The sequence below is a fragment of the Trichosurus vulpecula genome, chromosome 2, assembly GCF_011100635.1.
Source record: "Trichosurus vulpecula isolate mTriVul1 chromosome 2, mTriVul1.pri, whole genome shotgun sequence".
NCBI lineage: Eukaryota > Metazoa > Chordata > Mammalia > Diprotodontia > Phalangeridae > Trichosurus > Trichosurus vulpecula.
The window spans coordinates 234,377,697-234,400,944 of record NC_050574.1 but is presented as its reverse complement, the minus strand read 5'-3'; the positions used below and the strand labels follow the sequence as shown (position 1 = coordinate 234,400,944).

General features: G+C 35.8%; 1 protein-coding gene across 1 annotated transcript in view; it reads left to right on the top strand.

Annotated features, from left to right (window-relative positions):
- CCDC141 (coiled-coil domain containing 141) overlaps positions 1-23,248 on the top strand; it is a 294,918-nt gene that overhangs the window by 182,869 nt on the left and 88,801 nt on the right. The window contains exons 11-15 of the mRNA XM_036743398.1: positions 3,592-3,711; positions 11,196-11,387; positions 14,342-14,521; positions 22,460-22,639; positions 22,875-23,000. Of these exons, the coding sequence (XP_036599293.1) occupies positions 3,592-3,711; positions 11,196-11,387; positions 14,342-14,521; positions 22,460-22,639; positions 22,875-23,000 (798 nt within the window). The remainder of the gene's footprint in view (positions 1-3,591; positions 3,712-11,195; positions 11,388-14,341; positions 14,522-22,459; positions 22,640-22,874; positions 23,001-23,248) is intronic.

The window sequence follows — 23,248 nt, the reverse complement described above, 5'->3', positions numbered from 1 at the left end:
CAGAAGAAGAATCCAGGTCTTGTGACGTTTAGGCCACCAAGCTTTCTACCCCACCATAGCTGTTACTTAGTAGGTGAATGCAAAGCACATGCTCTTTGTGTTTATGCTTAGAATTACTTTAGTGATATTAGGTTCTCATGTCTAGAACTGGCATGGACTTCGCAAGCCATGGAGTCCACCCCCACATTTTACAGCTGAGGAAACTGAGGCCCAGAGAAATTAAGTGATTTGCCCAAAGTCTTACAGGCAGTTAGCATCAGAGGAAGGATTTGAAACTCAGGTTCCAAAGTGTTCATTCACCAATTCACTGAATCGTCTCTGTCCTGTTTCCATCACCACAGAGCAGTTAGAAGAATGACCAGGATGCTCTCTTGACTCAATAGCATAGGAGAGACTCCTTTCTGTCTCTTCTGTTTTCAGGGGCTCCTGAAACCAACGATTTTCCTTTCACTTGTAGAATCTACCACTTGACAATAGATAATATATATGTTGAAAACCCAGAAACCTCAACAGTAGTATTTACACCAAGGAGTCTTGCTGTCTGGGCTAAGTCCCAAATGACCAAATGGGTAGCATTTCAGAATGGTCCATATTTGATACAATGGCTACCTGAATCTAGGCTTATATAGAGATGATAAATAGGTTTCTCCAGAAAGGGTATGCCTGTAGGGAAGCCCAGACTTCATTCGTGCAACTGTAAGGATGGATGAAGTATGCTACTTCCTAGGTTTCATCCTTTGCTACTTACCCAGATGGTGTAAAACCAGTGTAGAAGAGTGGAAGAAGCTCTGAATGAAGAGTTAAGAGACCTGAATGAGAGCCCTAATTTGCCCACTCAGAGACCTGAGTTCAAGTCTAGCCTCAGACATTTATTAGTTGTGTGAACTTGGGCAGCTTGACCTCTGTTTGCCTTAATATATGGGAAAAGGAAATGGGAAACCAGTCCAGTATCCTTGCCAAGAAAACCCAATGGACAGTACTAGCATGCTATGGTCCACAGGATCATGAAGAATCAGACATGACTGAAGGACTGAACAACTACAACAAATGCCCAAAAAATTGTTGCATCACCGAAGGCAAATTGCTTCATTCTCTGAACTTTGGCCTTTGTAAATTGAAGAAGTTGTACTAAATGATCTTTGATATTCCTTCCACCTTTAAAATTCTATGATTCTAGTTCTTAATATGATGCCCCAATCCCTTGGGAAATTGAGAATATAGTGGCAGGAGCAGGACCACATCCCTAGGGATACAGCATTGTCAAATTTAGGTCAGGAGGCATGGTAGCAGCTTAAATGACTCTTTCCACATGTCCTCTTGGAAACATTACTGCCTCTACCTCTGCATTTTTGCATGCCTACTATTTTGCCTTAGCAGGAAAGGGGACCAAGTGAAGGGGGGGACAGGGTGAGACGGAGACAAAGACACAGAGACACACACAGAAAAAGCTCAGAATATCTAGATCTTCAAGCCCTTCCCATTACTTCCATTCCAGTCAGATCACATGGGATTATTTTTCTTCTTGCTAGTCCCTGTAGCCTCATCCTAACCATCCTTTCTAAAACTGGAGAGAACAATATAACTTCTTCATTCTGAAAGAGTCACAATCTGGAGGTTATTGATGGTGTTGCCCCTTTTATATGAGATACTCAAGAGGGTCTAGCCCTGTTAACAACAGAAAGCTGCTTCCCTAGTTCAGACACATGGCTTATCACATCAACAGGACACTTTCCCAAAGTTTGTTTTTTCTAGCTGAAGCTGATTTGAGAAAGGGAGAGCTGTTATACTTCCATTGATAAGATCATTGGACCCGCTAGAGATTGTGTCACGTTGTCATAGCCATTAAGATCTCAGGGTTACCTCCATGCTACAATGAAAGATCAGAACAGGAACACAATAGAAGACCTTCTAAGATAATTTTCATTTAATAATAGATTCACTGAATTATCACCTAGGTCATATTAATGAATTAATAGTACATTTCACCAATAGTATAATTACATATGATATAATAGTACAGTTATATAATATAATAGCATACTGCACCAAGCTGTTTTCTTATCATGTTTCAAATTGTGCAAGGCATTATATTTATTGGGCAACTAAGTGGCACAGTGGAAAGAGCACCAGGCTTGGAATCAGAAAGACTCATTTTCATGAGTTCAAATCTAGCCTTACACATACTTACAAGCTGTATGACCCTGGGCAAGTCACTTAATCCTATTTGCCTCAGTTTCCTCATCTGTAAAATGGGCAGGAGAAGGAAATAGCAAACCATTCCACTATCTTTGCCAAGAAAACCTCAAACAGGGTCACGAAGAATTGGACACGACTGAAACAACTCAATAACAACAATTACATTCATTTGTTCATTAAATCATTCATTTGTCCAACAAATATTTTTTGAAAATCTATAATACCTAAAGTATTGCTAGGTAATATGGAGAAAACAGTATTGCTCTCTCCAGGAACTTACATATTAACTAGGAGAGATAACATGTAGATAAGTTGGTTTGTTAATTAGGTCATTATTACCTCCCCTCCACCAAATAGACTGTGGAACAAGTAAGTTTTTATGGGGAGGAAGAGAAATGGAAAGGTCCAGAGCCTGGGTTCTGCTTGCCCTTAGTGGTGTTAGGTATTCTAGGTTATATGGCAGTTGTGGTTTGAATTTCAGTTTTGTAATATACTGATTATTTTGACAAGATTGTAATTAGCAATTGATAAATCAGTACCTTCTAGATTGGAAGCAGATTGGTACAGTGAAAAGAGTCAGAGTTCTAGAGTCAAAGGATTTGGGTATAAATTGACCTCTGACATTTACTACCTGTGTGACAAAGGACGAGTCACTAAATCATCATTTCAGTTGGATGCCAGGGCTTTTGGACTGCTTTTTAGTCTCATAATATTCTAAGGACATACGTTCATACTCATTAATTCAAGCCAGGCAACCCCTATTGAGCATGAAGCCTTAGACTATTATTTTTCAAAGGGTTTGTGTGTATGTCTTTGTGCAGCTAATTATTGTGCACATAATGATGGCACCATCATCACGGTGTTGATTCCTGTATGTGCCAGTTAGTTTTCCCCCTTTCCCAGGTTCAGTTGTTTTCCATCCTGTCTGGCTTCCCATGACCCCATTCTGGGGTTTTCTTGGCAAAGATAATAGAGTAGTTTGCCATTTCCTTCTCCAGCCCATTTTACAGATGAGGAAACTGAGGCAAACAGGATTAAGTGACTTGCTCAGGATCACACATTAGTACATGTTGGAGGCCAGATCTGAACTCATGAAGATGAGTCTTCCTGATTCCAAGCCCAGTGCTCTATCCACTGTGCCACCTAGCTGCCTATAAACTCTACCCTTAATTCGGGTCTCCTGTCTCCAAAATGTATGCTGTTGGTCTCAGTGGGAAGTGGATGAGAAGAACATGAATGGACCAACACAAAACCATCCCTTCTATTTCAAGAACAAGGCTTTTAAGATTCAGTATATAATTATGTACTTTTTTATTCTATGATTTTCATGTACTAAATATGCATACTTATCTCTACAGACAAATCTCTAAGAATATTTGTCTTTTATTTCTAAAGGCGACAATGTCAGTTCAGAAAATCAGTCCAATACTTTCAAATAGTATGGATCTTGGCTCCTGTCTTTCAGATTCAGAGCGAATTTTAAGCAAATACCTGGAACTAGAGAGCCAAGCTAAGGTAAGTGACATTTTCATAAGCTCTGCTGTGGTTATAGAATGTGTACAAATGGTAAAGAATATCTATAAACTTTAATTTCAGTTCTTAGTAGTTGCATTTATAAATCTAGTATTACTGTAACTAATGATCTTAAAATTTATGCTTATCTAAAAATGTTGGTATCTCTGAATGTTTGAGCTTATTATGGGATTCAGAATTTTCATCCTTTGCTCAGGTACTTTGTGATTCCTCTCTTCCTTTTCTTAATGGGCAGCTGTTAATGATATTTTGATAATGATACCCTTTTGGGGTTGGGGGTGGAGTCTGGGAGGGACATCCTTCAGCCTAATTTGTAATTATCTATCGTAGAGGGTTACAAAGAAAATTACTACTCCAGTAAGAATCCAAGAGGCAGCTGGTAGACGAGCCCTGGTGGCCTACAAAAGGAAATTTTTTTTTAGAAGGCCTGGTATTCATGTTCCTTCCCTATAGTAGTCATTGCTCCGCTTTGAAGCTAAAATTGTGCCCTCAGGGATTTAACCTCTTTCACAAAGAAACAATGAATATGCCAGGTCATGGCTAGCTTCCTTTACACACCTACCTCTTTCCAGCACAGACTTCCTCCTCTCTTCTCCTTGACAAGCACACTGATGAGAGAATTGGGTTCCACATATACACATATGTGTGTTTGTGTGACATGTAATATACACGCATACGCACAACCTTAGAGCGTAAATTTTTAGCCTTTTTTGTGTCACAGACTCCTTTATCATTTGAATGAAACCTATGGACCCCATATCAGAATAATGATTTAATTAAAATGAATAAATTAAAATACATAAAATTACAAAGGAAGAGAAATGAATGGAAATAGAAAGAATATGCCTTTTTTCTCAGCGATTTATGGTACCTTTACAAAGATTGACCACATATTGGGACATAAAAATTTTATAGTTAAAAGCAGAAATATTAAAAGTAGCCTTTTAAGATCATAATACAATAAAAATGACATTTAATAAGGGGGCACAGAAATTTATATAAAAAACTACTTGGAGATTAAACAACCTAATCTTAAAGAATGAGTGGGTTTTAAAGAATAAATCATGGAAACAATAATATCGTTAAAGAGAATAACAATAATGAGACAATATATCAAAACCTATGGGTTACAGCAAAAGCAGTGATCAGAGGAAAAAATATATCTCTAAAATAGAGAAAGAGCAGACCAATGGATACAGTAGACACTTAAAAATCTCGAAAAAGAACAAACTAAGAATCCCCAATTAAACACTAAATCTTAAATCCTAAAAATTAAAGGTGAGATGATTAATATTGAGTATAACAAAACCATTGAATTAATAAATAAAACAAGAGTTGATTTTATGAAAAAACCAATAAAACAGATAAACCGTTGGTTAATTTGATTTTTTTTAAAAAGAGAGAGAAAAATAAATCCCTAGTATTAAAAAATGAAAATGGCAAAAAAAACTCATATGATTATATCAATACATGCAGAAAAAAGCTTTTGATAAAGTACAGCACTCATTTCTATTATAACCACTTGAAAGTATAGGCATAAATGAATTTTTCCTTAAGTTGATAAAAAAAGCATTTATCTAAAACCATCAGCTAGCATTATTTGTAATGGGGATAAGCTAGAAGTCAACATTGGGGGTGAAACAAAGATATCCACTGTCCCCTATATTATTCAATATTGTATTGGAAATCCTAGCACTGGCAATAAGAGAAGAAAAAAAAAATAAAAGGAATCAGAATAAGGAATGAGATAATAAAACTATCTCTTCTTGTAGAGCAGGGCTTCTTCAACTTTTTCCACTTGCGACTCCTTCAGCACTTCTTAAACTGTGGGTCATGAAACAATATGATGATATACTTGGAAAATCTCAAAGACTCAACTAAATTTTTAGTTGAAACAATTAATAATTTTAACAAAATAGCAGGATATAAAGTAAATCCACATAAATCATCCGCATTCCTCTATATCACAAACAAAACCCTGCAAGAAGAGACAGTAAGAGATATCCCATTTAAAATAACTCTAGACAGTATAAAATACCTGGCAGTAAACCTGATGAAACAAACCCAGGAACTATATATAATACTATACTTAAAAACTTTTTATACAAATAAAATAAGATTTAAATGACTGGAGAAATATTAATTGTTCATGGGTAGGCAGAGCCAATATAATAAAAATAAGAATTTTTCCTAGACTAATTTATATATTCAATGTCATCCCAATTAAATTACCAAGAAATTATTTTACTGAATTCATTTGGAAGAACAAAAAGTCAAGAATATCAAAGGAACTAATAAAAAATGTAAAGGAAGGAGGTTTAGTAGATTTTAAACTATATTATAAAGCAATGATTATCAGAACTATACTGGCTAAGAAATAGAAAGGTAGATCAATGGGACAGAGTAGACACATAATTTACAGCAGCAAATAAATATAGTAAACTTGTATTTGACAAGTGTTAAGACTTAAGATTTGGGGATAAAAATTCATTATTTAGTAAAAATTGTTGGGAAAACTGGAAAGCAGTATGGCAGAAATTTGGCTTACTGCAATATCTTATGCCATTTAGCAAGATAAGGTCAAAATAGTTACACAACCTAATATAAAGAGAGATAATACAAGAAAATTTGAAGAATATGGGACATGTTTCTTATCAGACTTATGGACAGGTGAGCAATTTATGAATAAATAAGAGATAAAGACCAGAGTGAGGTATAAAATGGATAATTTTGATTACATTAAATTAAAAAGCTTTTGTACAAATAAAATAAATATAGCCAAGATCAGAAGAAAAGCAGAAAATTGGAGGGAAATTTTTATAGATTCTCAAATAAAGGTCTCATATCTCAACTATATCAAGAACTCAGTATAACCTATAACAATGAGAGTCATTCCCTTACTAATAAATGGTCAAAGGATATGAAGAGGCAGTTTTGGAATGAAGAAATCAAAACAATTTATAATCATATAAAATGCTCTAAATCATCATTGATGAGAGAAATGCAAATTAAAACAACCTTGAGATATCATTTTACATCTATCAGATTGGCTAAAATGATTGAAAGAGAAAGCAACAAATGTTGGAGAAGATGTGGAAAAAATTGAAACATTAATTCACTGTTGGTGGAGTTGTGAAGTAAGTGAAACAACCATTTGGGAGAGAAATCTGGAATTATGCCCAAAGAGTTATTAAACTGCCTGTACCCTTTGACCCAGTAGTACCACTGCTAGGTCTATTTCCAAAGATGAGTAGGGAAGAAAGGAAAAGAACCTATATGTTCTAAAATATTTATAGCAGCTTTGTGGTAGCAAAGAACTGGACATTGTGGGAATGCTTGTGAATTGGGGAATGGCTGAACAAGTTGTGCCATATTGTTGTGATAGAATACTACTGTGCTATAAGAAAAGATGAACTCAATGATCTTAGAAAAACATGGAGGATTTGCATGAAATAATGAAGAGCAAAATGAGCAGAACCAAGAAAACATCGTATATAGTAGCAGCAACTTTGAGTGAATAAGTAATTTTGACTATTATACCCAAATTAATTACAAAGGACATTTGAAGGAAGATGTTATCTGTATCCAGAGAAAGAACTGATAAATAGAAGTATACATAGAATGATTTTAAACATATATGCATATTTGTTGTGTCTAATGGTAATCATCTCTAGGGTAAGCAGGATGGAGGGAAGAAAAAAGGGAAAAAAAGAACTTTACATGATAACTTTATTATATATTTAAAAGTAATAGCAATACGATGTAATGAAGTTACATGATAGACTTGCATTTTTGTGTGCAGTCATCTTTTTCATACTGGGAATGCTTGTTTTATTATATAAATTAAAAATAAAATCAATAATTTTTAAAAAATTAAAAAATTACAAAGGAAACCAATTATACTGAAATACAATTATCAAAATATTTTTTAAAAGATCATGGACCACAAGTTAGGAAACCCTATACAGTATTTTGGATTATTTTATAAGTATACTAATATATCCCTTCTGTTCAATTCAATAAACATTTATTAAAAGCCTGAAGGTAAAGTGCCATGACTGTGCATGACTGGCAAATCTCAGAGTTAGAAAAACTGAGGTTAAAATGTCACTTCTGACACAAACTGGTTTCAAGACCCTGAGCAAATCCCTTAAACTCTAGGAAACTCATTAAATGTCCCAGGATACTCTCACTAAGACTTGATGTTGCAGAACACTTTTTCAGTAGTTGAGGGAGTTTTCTCACTAGGAGCTTCCTACATTAATACAATTATAGGTCTAGGCCAGTAGCTTTCCGTGTGTGGGGGCCATGAGGCCAAAATCATAAATTTCTAATATGGTGAATATTGATAGATATAACCCATACAAACAGAAGGTCTTTGAAGAGTCCTCAATAATTTTTAAAAGTATAAAGGATTTCTGACATTAAAAAATTGGGAATTGTTGGTCTAGACCAAAAGAAAGAAGAAAAAAAAACCATAAAGCCCTCTTCTGGGTCCTAGAGATACAAAGATAGAAAAAAAATAATTACTGCCCTCAAGGAGCTTAGAGTCTAGACAGATTCATGAAAGATGTACCTGAATAACTGTTGTAACACACATATAAAATAGATCGGATTGCATAGTAGTTAAACTCTGACCAGTAGTGACCTAGGGTAGCCCAAACTACAGGAATATATTTAGAATGGCTGAGATCTCCAGGAAGATTTCAGTCTTTACCATTGTGGAGAGTGGGATAAGAGTCTTGGATATACCACCAATAGCCTAGCAAGGGAGGAACATTTAAGATCCAGGACAGTTATGACTGGATACTGATTCCTTTACTATCCTATTTCTAAGAAAGATAATGAGTTAGACTCACATTTATATTTTACACTTCAGATATTTGTAGTCTAGAAGTATGATGCTCTTTTAGAGAGTTCAGAATAAAAGTCACCTTCCCTCCTCATTCTAAAGGGGAGAGTAACAATACTATACAACAGCTATAACCAAAGTTACTCTCAGCCAGATTTCTCTCATCGAACACTGGCTACACACACACACACACACACACACACTTGCAGGTAGCAATTGGTCATATTTATCACAGCAAATCATAAAACAGAAATCAGAAGTTATATATATATTAGAGCAGAGAGTTGAGTACAAAGCAATAAATTAGTTCTACTCAAAAACAAGATCAAATCAATAAAGGGGAGAATAGTCTCAATGGGGAAATCTACTCTTAGTAGTCCCTAGGGATGTAGGCATTGGGAATCAAAGGACATATTTGTGGTCTTCTTGCTCAAATCTAATCTGCAGTCTCCTCACATTCACATCATCACAGGTTCAAATCTCAGTCAGTCAGGAGTCATGTCTCCCTATGCATAAGCAGAATGCCATATCACAGGGCTGTCTTTCAGGGATCTGAAGGATTTATATTTTTTTCTAATTACATGTAAAAATAATTTTAACATTCATTTTAAAAACTCTGAGATCCAAAATTTCTCAATTCCTCCCTCCCTCCCCTGGGCCCTCCTTCAGAAGGTAAGCAGTTTGATACAGATTATACATGTTCAGTCATACAAAACATATTTCTGTATTAGCCATGTTGCAAAAGAAAAGAGAAAAAAAAGAAAAAGAAAAGAGAGTTTAAAAAAGTACACTTCTATCTGCATTTAGATCCCATCAGTTCTTTCTCTGGAGGTGGATAGCATTTTTCATCCCAAGTTCTTCAGAATTGTCTCACATCATTGTATTGCTGAGAATAGCTGAGACATTCATTGTACAATATTCCTGTTACTGTGTAAACTCTTGTTCTGCTCACTTCACTTTTGCATCAGTTCATGTAAGTCTTCCTAGGTTTTTCTGAAACCATCCTGTTCATCATTTCTTATATCACAATAGTATTCTATCACAATCATATACTTCAACTTGTTCAGCCATTCTCCAATTGATAGACAACTCCTCAATTTCTAATTCTTTGCACCACAAAAAGAGGTGCTAGAAATATTTTTGTACATGTAGAATAGGTCCTTTTCCTTTTCCTTTTTTAAGGGGGATGATTTTTGGGGGGATACAGATTTAGTAGTGGTATTTCTAAATCAAAGGGGGGTATGGACATAGTTCCAAATTGCTCTCTGGGATAGTTGGATCAGTTCACAACTCCAACAACAGTGCATTGCTGTCCCAAATTTTCCATATCTCTTCCAACTTTGATCATTTTTTTTTCATATTAGTCAATTCAATAGGTCCGTGGGGTGGTACCTCAGAGTTGTTTTACTCTGTGTTTCTCTAATCAATAGTAAGACCATTTTTTCACATGACTGTAGATAGCTTTGATTTCCAAATGAAGGATTCAACTGGGGGTGGGATTGAGATGTGGATTATGCTATATTACAATTTAGAACACTGTTAAGTGCATAGGAGAATTCACAGTGGATTAAAGCATTGTCACCCTTAATGAGGTTTTGTAAAGTAGCTTACAAGATGTAAGATTTTTCGGCGAAATATCATTTTGTTTTAGGCGTGTGCTTTTAGAGGTTTGTCTCTTCACCATATTTTGGGGGAGGGGTGAGTAGAGAGGAAGAAAAGGTGGGAGGAAGTAGTCTTGTCCCTGTTTCTTACAAAGTGCCATTATGAAGTGACTCTTGTAATGAAAATTACCTTTCTTCTAGTGAGTACTAGGGAAGAATATTAAATAATCAAAGCTATTCCTTGTGGCAAATGAGAGCAAAGCTTTTGGCTGTTAAGAAAAGCAGGTTATTTCTTATGGTTACAATCCCCTTTTGGCTACTATGCTCTTTCCAGAGGAAACACGAGATTCCTGGTAGCAACAGTATCTATTTATCAGACCTGTCATTTGGTAGATTTCACATGCCAGACATACATTTCACTCACTGATGAGTGTCAGAAGTAAATATAGCTCACTCTTGTCAGCAAGTTTGTGAAACTGACTAAATGTTTTAAGCTATATTAGACCTATGGATTGATATATACCATTTTCATCATACAGTTGTTTAAAACCCTTCTGCCTCAGCCCAGCTCCAGTTTCAGCTAATGATCCCAGAGGTAGAGGAGACTCATTGAGTCAGTTCCAAAATGAAAAAACAATTCTTGCATGGAAATTAGAAAAAAAAACCAATTGTTTAAAACAATCATAATACTACTGTTTTATATTATGTAGGCTGGGTAGGCTTTAGCCCTGGAAGGACCCAGAAATAATCTTGCATCTCACCCTATAAATAACCTTTCTTTTATCCATGATATAAACAAAAAGGGAGGGGGGTGAATAGGAACCAGAGATTAATTATGGCTTTTTTAAAGTTTTTTTTTTAAGTTGCACCTTTCACAGAGAAGATTCTGGGTACAAAATCAATGCCTAAATTTGTAATATCTGTGCAGGCATATTAAGAAGCCATTAAAATGTGTATTTTCCTGAATCCCATTGTCAGTCTAGGCCTACATGCTTCTACTTATGCCTTCACAGGAGACATCACATGAATTAGAAGCAGCTGTGAAAATCATGGAAGAAGAAGACACATTTGAGCCTGCTGAAGAGGCCTCCCTGTTTACTAAAGCTGCACTAATAAAGGAAGAACTGGATAGGCTTGTCAGAAATACCACCTCCAAGGTGCAAATCCTCCAAACTCACGTGGCATTTCTAAAGTCATCAGAGAAGGTAAAGTACTTCTCAGTGGTGGTTAACAATCTCGCTTTCTACCTTATATGCTTTCCCTCTGTGGATAGTTGTAGCTGTGTATACCTTAATGGAAATCCTTCTTCCTGAGCATGTATGCAGTTATATAAGCTGGGGATATTTTATTTTGGAGGCTCTAAGGTATATGTTTACCAGTCAACAAAAGAAACGAAAGGGGCTAAGTTATTTGTATTTTTAAACATAATGTACTCTAATCCGTGTAAATTCTTTGATTACATATTTGTATTTTTCAACGAACTGTGATTTTATCAGCATTGAGTGTTCAAGGTCCTGACAGTAGTAACAAAAGCTCAGTACTTTAGCAGACAGGTATTCCTTATAGCCACAATAATACAACAAAAGAAAATATTGGCACCATTTGTAATAAGATTCTACAAATAATAATTTTAAATAAAGCATGATATAGTAGAAAGAAAGAGGGACATGAAATCAGCTGAGGCATGCCTTTCTCTGACATTTACCACCATAGGTGATCATTTAATCTCAACCTCTCCTTCTTCATCTGTTAAAAGGGATTAATACTTATCTGTCATATCTACTAAGGCTTAGAGAGAGGTTCAGTGACTTGCCCAAGGTCACGCAGCCAGTAAGTTGGAGGAGTCAAACCTAGGTTTTCTTGACTCTAAGAAGCACTTCATCCATTATACCATACCATGGCACTTAATGCCTATGCCACATATTTGGTGAATGGCATATGCTACTTTGTATTTTTTTCTTTTTCATATATATTTATGGCCTAACTTCCCATCCTGAATGCAGATTCTTTAAAGGATGGATTTTGTCTTCTGCATCCTTGTATTCTTGTGTGCCTAACAGTGTTCCACATATAATAGGTGCTTAGGATGCTTGTCGTTGATGCTAAAGCTGCTATCTACTATAGAGATTTGATAGAATTTATATGAATATATAGAATTTAATGTAAAGTAGATTCCATTTAGTGGAGGTTTCATAACCGAAGTACCAAAATAAGGCAGAATCACTTACGATTAATCTCTTGACTTGCATCCCCAATAATAATTTGTAGGACTCTGGAGGATTCTTAAAACCTTTAGAATATGCTTTCACATCAGAGCTAGTGATCATTACAACCATGGGTCTGTCAGACTTTCAGTTTCAAATAGGAAAACAATTGTAAAGTGCTTAGCACAATATCTAGCACATAGTAGGCATTAATAAATGCTTGTTCGTTTCCCTTCCCTCCTTCCATTCACTCATACCATAAACAATGAATAGAGAAACAGGTGATATACCTTTCATGTGGGTGGGTAGGAGATAAATTCTTCACCAAACAAGGGAAAATGGCAATTACAAAAGATAAAAAAGATAATTTCGATTACACAATATTGAAAAGCTTTGGACAAACAAAATTAAGCCGTTTGGGAAAGTGGTTGACTGAGAAAATCTTTTTATCAAAGAGTTTAGTATATAAGGCATATAGACAACTAACAGGAATATATAAGACCAAAAGCCATTACCCAGTAGATAAGTGGTCAAAGAATATGAACAAGTAGTCCTGAAAAGAACAATCGCTAACTATTAACAACTACATGAAAGAAAACTCCATTCCATTTGTAAATGAGAAGTACAAATCAAAAGAACCTTGAGGTTTCACTTCTCACCAAGCAGAGTGGCACATATGACAAAAGATGGAAATAGTCAATGTTGAAAGGGTTGTATGGAGAGACAGGCATGCTATGCATTGTGGGTGGAATTGGTACAACTGTTCTGAAAAACAACTTGGAATAAGGAAAATAAAGTGACTAAAATGCTCACATGCTTTGTCCCAGAGATTCCACTGCCAGGCATATACCTCAAGGGTGTCATTGACAAAAAGAAAGCTTGCATATACACCAAAATATTTATCGAAGTGTGTTGTGTTGGGCAAAGAACTGGAAACAAAATAGATATTCATTGGATAGGAAATCACTAAACAAATTGTAGTACATTAATGTAACAGAACATTATTGTGCCATAAGAAATGATGAGTACAATGAATATAGAGAAGCCTAAAGGGTACAGGGAAATCTGGGCAATGTAAAAACAACTTAAATCAATAACTCTGCTTTTTATACATTGTATATATACATGGGTCCAGAAGGACCCATATCTGGTGCTCATGAATCTCCTGGAATGTCTTTCTCCCCTTAGAATCACCCCAGTGTTCTGACCAATCTACTGCATCCTGTCCCATTAGCTGTAATGTTTCACCTAAAATGAATAGGCATCTTTGTGTTAAAGCCTGTTGGCTGTAGTTTCAGCAAAAAACTCAGTGTTAATGTGTGTTTCTTATGGCACAGTTGGTGTCAGCCTCTGGCAAAATAAAGTGATCTCCAAGAATTCAGTACCATTTACATGGAGTATTGGTTAGTATGCAAAGCAATACAGAAAATTAAGATTTATTTTCACTACTTTTTATTGCCTTAACATTTATTAAAAGCCAGCCATGGGATTCCAAAGTAATGTTCTCTTACTTAACATTCATTTTTTTCCCCCTCCTGCTCTGGCTTTCCTACTTTTATATTTCTGCCTCACTCTAAATTATATCACACTCCTTTGTGATATTAAGATGCTTTGTGACAGGAATTGACCAAATTGCTGACAGTTTAAAAAAATCACTAAAAATAATCTTTTTTTTTGGCTGTGCTCAGAAGGTCTTACTGGGTAATAAACTTGTCACCTCCATCTGGACCCCGCAAGCAGTCTTATTTGCCAGCTGCCTAAATAGGGTCCTGAGCTACTGCAGTTATTTGACATATCCAATAATGATACAAATGTTGTTGAGAAAGATGCAATCCTGAAATATGCCATGTTGATTTGTTTTTCTTATATAGATGTGTTTGAATTTGAAGGATTTTTTTTCCTTTTTAAAAGAAGTTTCAGTGCCTTGATTAAAAAAAAAAATCCTTCTTTTTCAGGTAGAGGAGCTGACTAGGAACCTAAAGGAGTTTTTCGAAACGGAAGTGACTCAACTGGAAAAAGGAGAAACTCAATTCTTGTCTTGTGTGGAGTCTCCCAATAGCCAGTGGGAAATGTTTTTAAAGGAGAGTTTTTCAACTCAAGACCTGGGGCTTGAATTTCTTAATTTAATAAATATGGTGAGAATGCATTATGTGAGTCATACTTTCTGCAAGAATTACTCACCAGAATCATTAACATAAAGGAAAGTCCCTCCTTGTTAAATCATTGTTAGATTGGAGAACATGCTCAGATACTTTTCCACCCTAGCCCTCTGAAGCATCCCTGGGGACCAGCTTTCTTTTTTTGTTTGTTTGTTTTGGGGTTGTTTTTTTTTAGAGGGGGAAGACAGGGCAATTGGCGTTAGGTGACTTGCCCAAGGTCACATAGCTAGTAAGTGTATCAAGGGTCTGAGGCCAGATTTGAATTCAGATCCTCCTGACTCCAGAGCCGGTGCTCTACTCACTTCGCCACCTAGCTGCCCCACGGGGGGCCAGCTTTCATACAGGCTCTTTGTTACTTTATATTCTGTGCTTTGGAGATCTTAGCCAGAAAGGCTTTATGTATCATCATCATCATCACTATTACTAGATATCTAGCTAGGCAAAGCGTTTATTAAGCACTTACTGTGTGTTAAGCATTATGCCAAGTCCTGGGAATACAAGTACAAGAAAGCAAGGAAGGCATCTTGCTGGGGAAAGACAATGCATAAAGGAGTATTGAAAATGGGAGAAAGAAGCCCGAAGAAGGCATGGATGGGAGGTAACTAAGAAGCATTATGGAATCCTAGACCCTACAGAGAAGCTCTCTCATCAGGTTAGGGATACGAGGGCATGCCCAGGGTTCTGGTGGAGAGCAGTTAGAAACAGTGTTTGAGGAGAGAAAGCCTGATAGGGAGACAATCAGGAAATATTTATTTTAAAGCACAAATAAGAATAAATGTTATTATTATTTCAGAGTTTTGCTCAAACTGCATCTACAAGGTATTATTAAACCATAATTTAAGGAGCTTCCAGTAGTTGTACTTTCTATAGTTAAACCCCTAGGATAAAGCCTAAGACAAAGTTACATTATACCAAATTCTATAATGTGGTGAGTTATCTTGTAGCAACTTCTGATGTATTAATTTATCTAAATAGGAAATGACACATGTGAAACATTGGAGATGTGTAGAATCTTGGAGTTAGAAATAACTTTAAAGGTCATTTAGTGCTGAGAAGTCCTCCACTGCTTCTAACAGCACCACTACTGCTGCCTCCTCTCCTCCTCCTGATTTCTATTTCTCACTGCTTCCACCCCCTTGGCTACCCGCAGCACTGTACTGCCACTGGGATGTTTCTTTTGTTTAGGCTTCCTTAATCTTGCCTTTATTCCCACTAATGTTATGGAATCTCTTTTTTTTTTTGCAGGGGGGAAGGCAGGGCAATTGGGGTTAAGTGACTTGCCCAAAGTCACACAGCTAGTAAGTGTGTCAAGTGTCTGAAGCTGGATTTGAACTCAGGTCCTCCTGACTCCAGGGCTGGTGCTCTACTCACTGTACCACCTAGCTGCCCTAGAATCTCTTTTTAAAAAAAATCTTCGTAACACATTCTTTTTCTTTAAAAGTGATGAATACAAGTATTCAATAGATTCAATTTCTCCAAAGTCTCTGAAGTACTCTCAGATTTTCCTCTTAGTATTTTCTTTATCAAGTCAAACAAACGTTCAAAAATCATTTATTTAAAAGCTCCTACTTAATGAAAGGCCTTCTGCTAGTTACTGAGGATACTCAGAAGGATATATGCTATCTTCATCCATCATCAGCATCAGCATCAGCATCGTAGTTAGCATTTATATAGCACTTACTAAATATATTTATGCACACATATATAACTATATATATATACACACTATATAGCACCTACTATACTTAGATGGCATCGACTAGTTGCATTTATCATTAATATTGTTTTATTTGAACCTCCCAACAAACCTGTGAGAATCCCTCCCATTGATGGAGATCACAACTCATCCATGCCTGTGTGTGCACTTTTGTTCATTTTCTTCCTTGAATTTCAACAAAGATGCTTTATCTTGATTTTGCAAGGATACCAGTGGGGCACAACATCTATCTATTGATTATCTCTTCCTCTAACCTCATAACTGTCTCATTTTATTTTTCACTCATACATTTCCTTGACCTGTGATAACATCTTTACCCTAGTTCCCTTGACATTTCCATAATTCCTTGCACATAATTGTAGAAGCACACTCAAGCCTCCTTTCTGCTACTCCATTTCTTCTTGGGTGGTAACTCATTTTCAATTTTGTAGAGGCTGTGGTATTCTGTGACTCATAATCATAATAATAGCACTACTAGAATACTGATATTAAGAAGATGGGCCTCTGTTTCAGGGAGAAATTTCAGGTTATTAAAGGAACTTTGCAGTTTCCCAGAGGCAATTCATACTGTTCTTCTCCAGCTCAATTATGGGCTGAACTTACTGACCAATTACATTATCTATCCAAAAATATACAGAGAAGTACACAGAGAAATGAACTCTGTAGGTTGTTCAGATAGTCTGTGTGTATATGTGTGTGTGTATTTTTTTTTCAAGATTCAAAATAATCTTGACAGCCTGGAATTTTGGGCCCAAAACAATAAGAAGTTCAATATGAATATACACCCACACACATATATTTTAAAGATAACTTTGTTTTTCTGTTTGGATGGTTAAGCCCTAACTAAAAGAAAAGAAAAATAGTCCCTACATATGAGGAATTATTGGAGGATATGTTGTGTAAAGAGATAAGTATTTACATGATTATCTGATAGTACAAACAACTAGAGAGAGACATTGACAGTTCTTGTTTCTTCAACAATTCCTCACATGAGACAATTTTTAAAGCTTTTTCTTCCTGATCAACCTCTTCCAGTTGTTCTCTGATTCATCAGCTTCTCTCATAAAATGGAGCATATGGAATGAAACACAATGTTCCATATGTATTCTCACCAGCATAGAGCAGGTAAATTGTTTCTCCCTATCTAAACTAGGAATTCCTAACCTGGGGTCCAGGGACCCCCAAGGGATCAGTGAACTTGGATAGGAAAAAATGACAATTATTTTCACTAAACTCTGACAGAAATTTAGCATTTCTTTCAATGATTTGAAAACATCATCCTGAGAAAGTGTTCACAGGCTTCATTGTATTGTCAAAGGATTCCATGACACGAAAAGCATTTAAGCATTCTTGATTCTAAATGTATTTTCCCAAGATTTTGTTAGATTTTTAATTCTTTTTTTAAAGCAGCTATAAGACAGCATTAGCTTATAATAGTTTTTAGTCAGCTAAGACTCTTTTTCATATGACATATCAGGATATGTCTCTTCCTATATTTGTGACACTGAGATTTTTATTCTAAATGAAGAACTTTGAATTTATTCATATTAATTTTTTTCTTATTGTTTTTGGCCCAGAATTCCAAACTGTCAAAATTATTTCACATCTTGATTCTGTTACTTTATCTTCTAATTAGTATTCCCTGATAATCATTCCTTCTATATGTCCATTCAAATCACTGAGGATAATGCCAAAGGCAGAAAGTTGCAGTACTTTATGGAGGACTTTTCTCTGTGTTGACTTTAGTTCATTAATCTACATATTTGGGGTATAACTGACTACTTCTGAAACTACAATATCTCTCTCTCCACTCCAACAATCACCAGTCTACTGCAGGGTTTTTCTTCCCTAGACTGTTCTAACAACCTTCTAAATGATCTAATATGTTCAATCACATCCTTTTCTAATCTACATATTTTAAAATGCCAAAATTATCTTCCTATCCTAAGCCTCAGTTTTGCCATCTGTAAATTGAGAGGGTTGGCCCCATTGACCATGAAGATCCCTTCCAGCTCTAAATGTATGATAACAGGCTCTCTATTGCCTCTTAGCTATATATTTTAGTTAAAATTAAAACTCCTTAGCCTTGTATTTAAGGCCCTTCACACTCTGTCACTAGCCTAACCTAACCTTCCCTTCATATACCTTAAAGGCCACTTAATCCAGTCAATCATCACTTCTACAGCAACCCCAACTTCAAACAATTAGGGACCAGTCTTTAAAGAGTGCAGTTATCCAAATAATCCCAAATCTTATTTTGTCATATAACATATCTCTCAAATTTATGTACAACTAAAGCATAAGAGATTTTGTCAGCTGGTGGAGAGAGAGAGAGAGAGAGAGAGAGAGAGAGAGAGAGAGAGGAAGTTAGTCTCGCATGACCTGTTTGTAAAGAAGGAATACTGGTTTTTAGTGATCATTGCTTCTCTTTGTAAATACCATTTTCTTTATACTGTTTTTAGAATATTGTTAAGAATAGAAATCGGTCTCATTCGCCTATGGTTTGCAGATTTTACCCTCTTCTCTCTCTTTTCGTAATTGGAACTTTCACCTTTCTTGAATCCTGTAGCATCTCTTTCTGTCTTTCAAAGACCATTAGTTGGAGTTTGATAATCACAGTTGCCAGTTCTTTCAGTATTCTGAGATATCATTCTTCTGGGTCTGGTGACTTAAACTATGCAAATTGGTCATTTCATTTATCTTGAGTTTTGCTCCCTGCTAAACATTTCTGCTCCATCTTTCCCAATCTAAAGGCCATTTTCCTTGGAAGAGTAAAATAAGAACAAAGTAAGAGATCGGCCTTCTCATAGTCACCTATTATCATCATTTCTCCTACCCAAAGCAGCAGTTCTATGATTTCTTTAATTTTCTTATTGCCCCTACATAGCTAAAAACAAACTGAATGCCATTTTTTTTTTTGTTCTTCTTAGCATCCAATAGGTATATATCTTTCTGGGCCCCAGAGTTTATGAGTCAGATTGAGAACAGAAACTTCTTTCATTAATTCAGCCATGATTTGATGAATGAAATTTTTAAAATACTTTTTAATTAATCCTAAAGGCAGGTCATAAATTTATTAATTTTTCTGGTTTTGGCTAAGAAAAAGTGTCAGCAGATGTCTAGATAGTTGACATCTCTTATAACTATCAATCAACACGAATTTATTAAGTAGTGATTATAGCCGTTGGTTTTCAATGGAATTTCAATTGGGTGAGTTTTTAAGCCATTGAAGAACATCTCTGTCTCTTAATCTTTCATAATATATGGAATGGCACATATTACAGTATCCCATTTCCATTTGGGAATTTCTGTAATTATCAAACTGGACTTCTTCTGACAAAAGTTTTACTGTATAGAATGGAATAAAAAGTGTTTTTTGTTGGTAAAAATCATCTTTTTTTCCAATCTTCAATACTCTTGTCTTTGTATTGTCTTGTCCATGATAAACATTTGCTTACATAGCAATAGTTAACACTTTTTATTTACTAGTCTTCTCCCTGTTATTCCAACTTCAAGAAGCCTATTCCATATTGTAGTGAAATAAGTAACAATGTTTCCACCTTCCAGGTTCCTCTGAAGGTCTTTATTTTCTGAGGACTGTTTTACAAAAATAGTTTGTTAGTTTAGGACATTTTTTTACAGTCATACTGATACTTCATTGAGATTAACACTGTTTATTTGTTGGCTTGAATGACCCTGGAAATATTCAATTTCTCATAGAAATAGTCCCCATAATTAATAGTCATCGAAGTATGCCTTGTATCATCAGACTTATCATAGGCAGACAGTCTATTGCTTATATCATATACTAACTGTTCCATGATCTTATTCTTGCATTGTCATGCTTTCTGTGAATATATTCAGGTCATTCCACATGTCTGGGATACATTTCCTTTTCTTGTATGGCTATTGACATTTCTCTTCCTTCAAGGCTCTTTCAGGTTCCTTACTTCCTACACTGAAAGTGATTAATTCTTTCTTGAATTTCTCTTAACAGCAATTTGGATAATTCCCTTCTCCTTATCATATTCTGCTTTATTATGCTTATCTTTAGGAAATTGCTTCAGGTTAAACATACTCATAAGAGATTGACTTGTAAGCCAGTCAGCGTATGAGTCTGCAGAGACTGGAATAGATAGCGCAACCCATGAATATAACAGTTGTGGGCTTTATTAATAATTATGCCGCTTTAAAAACTCCACTTCACAAGTTCTTTTAATTAGTCAAATTATCTAAGGAGAGTAAAAAGAAAATGTTATTAAGTCTCTCAATGTTAAGGTAGAAGTAATTTAGTTAACCCATGGATTTCTGTGTTGTTGTTGTCTTTAAATTTTGTTCAACCGACACATGGTAGGTACTCAGCCAACAAATATTTATCATGTGTCTATAATGTATCAGGCATTGTGCTCAGTCCTGGGGACACAAGCACAATGAGCACAACAATCCCATCTGCAAAGAGCTTACGTTCAATGACAGAGACAATGAGGATATATCTACTGAATAAATATAAGGAAAATAAATACAAATAATTTTTTTTGGGGGGAGGCACTAGCATTTGAAGGAGAATGAGAACAAGCATTTATTACCTGCTTGCTGTGTACCGGATAATGTGCTAAGCATTTTGGAAATGTTGTGCCATTTGCTCCTCACAACAACCCTGGGAAGTAGGGGTGCTATTATTACCCCTAGTTTACAGCTGAGGAAACTTTTAGGCAGACAGATAATTAAGTGACTTGCCCAGGGTCATTCTTTGTTGTTCTTCAGTTGCTTCAGTCATATCTGACTCCTTAAATTGCAATTGTGATTTGCATAATCTCCATTTGGAGATTTCTTGGCAAAGATACTGGAGTGCTTGGCCATTTCCTTCTCTAGCACATTTTACAGATGAGGAATTGAGGCAAACAGGGTTAAGTGACTTGCCAAGGGTCACTCAGCTAATAAGTATCTAAGACTGAATTTGAACTCAGGTCTTCCTGACTCCAGGCCCAGAAATCTATATAATTTGCCACCATAAAGGGATCAGAAAAGTCTTCATCTGGAAGTTGGTTCTTAAGTTGTTTGTTGAAGGAAGAAAGAAAGTCTATAAAGCAGAAGTGAAGAAGTAATGTATTCCCATCATGGGGGAGGAACTCTGCAAAAAGACACTTAAAATGCTTATTAAATTAAATTGAATTAAATGGAGTTTGTCAAATGAAATCCTAATTTTTCCTCCCTCTGTCCAGCTCTTCTTCTGATAATATACATGAAATATAAATAACTGACTCCCTCAAAAAGATTGAAAGTGTCTTAACTCTGCCACTTAAAAGTCATTGCTGATTGATGAAATTCAAAATAACTATACCTCTCTCTCTCTCTCTCTCTCTCTCTCTCTCTCTCTCTCTCTCTCTCTCTCTCTCTCACACACACACACACACACACACACACACACACACAAAACCCCCACACTTAATTGTTTGCCTTTCACTTATCCAGAATATTCTTATTCTTCCACTAAAGTCTTAGAGATAACTCTGGTTCTTAAAGAAGACCCCCAAGTTCTGTAAATTCCTTTAAACTAGAATGAGTTAATATTAATATACTGTGTCTTCCTTGTGATACCTTGCCTAGCTAATTTTGGAGAGGCACATCATCAGGCTGGGTCACAAAGCATGATGAATTTTTGTTGATAGTAAAGCCTGAAGACCATGTACTTCACCGCAGAGGAGTTCTAATTTATATCAGTGGAGGGGGAACTCCTGCAAATTAAGTCACAGACCTTGGAATTAACAAGTAGTTTTTTTAGTCTCAAAAGCATGGAGGTTCCAAAAAATCATTTCACCCCATCAAGTGATACTCCATTTCCAATATGTTCCAGTGATTATATTTAAGTGTCAATGAGATAACCATTCAATGTAAAACATTTCAAAAATCTTAACCACTAACTTTCTGGGTCATGTATTTGATTCGATCATTTCTTAAACATAAAGAAATAAAGGCTTTGAAGAATTTGTTAATGGAGCCTTGAAGATCATATGAACGCAGAACATTTTCTGGGACATCAGCCCTGCCTCTAAAATAGAAAACTCTGAACTTGCCTAATTATGAAATATTTACTTTCACTAGCCCAAATTTTTCTGCCCCTTAAAATTATGTGTTCCCTGAAAAAGTGTTTTTATACTTTGAGAAAAGGACAGTAATATTCTTCATTAAATTAACAGGCAAATGAGGACATTATATTAAAGGTGAAAAATGTTATACATGTTACTGACAACATGCTAGAAAACCATAATGCAGAGCGGGAGGAGCTCAAGAATCTCTGGATTGCACGGCAACTTCAGGTGAACCAAATCAAGTCCATTAAACAGCAGTGGGCAACCTTTAAGGAACAGCTAAAAAAGGTAAGGGCCTTCTATTAGAAGGAGAAAAATCTGAGCCCATATTTCTGGTCCCTTGCAGTTTAAAAATAAGTTCATTGTGAGAACTCTACCAGATCCCTCCATGTTATAGAAACCTCCATGGTAACAGAGGGAGTTAATGAAACATGGAGGTATATCACATCTCTAAAACGACAGTGAAACTTTTGCTTTTACTGCTATAGAAAGCATACTAAATGCCATTTGATCTTTATTTCAGACAACTCAGAACTTGAAACTTCTTCAGGAAATGTTTACCCCAGTGTCTGCACTTGACCTTGGAGGCAGCCTTCAGACTCTCTTAGATCTACAAAAAAAAAGGAACCAAATGAAACCTCAGTTTCAGGTGAGGAAATAGATTGATGGACGTTGTTGAGCAGCATGAAAATGGAGAAGCATTCAGTTGCAATTTGCGTAATTTATTTCAATAGCCTGGCAAATTACTCTCTTTAAAAAAGAGAGAAAATTTCCCTCTATTAAAGTGCTAAAGTTCTCTTTAAAAACACATTTTCTCCATTGGTTATTTTCTGTACAGCTGGAGGTGTCTGTGTGTATTTGTATACTTGGGCATATACATGACACTTTCTGTCTACA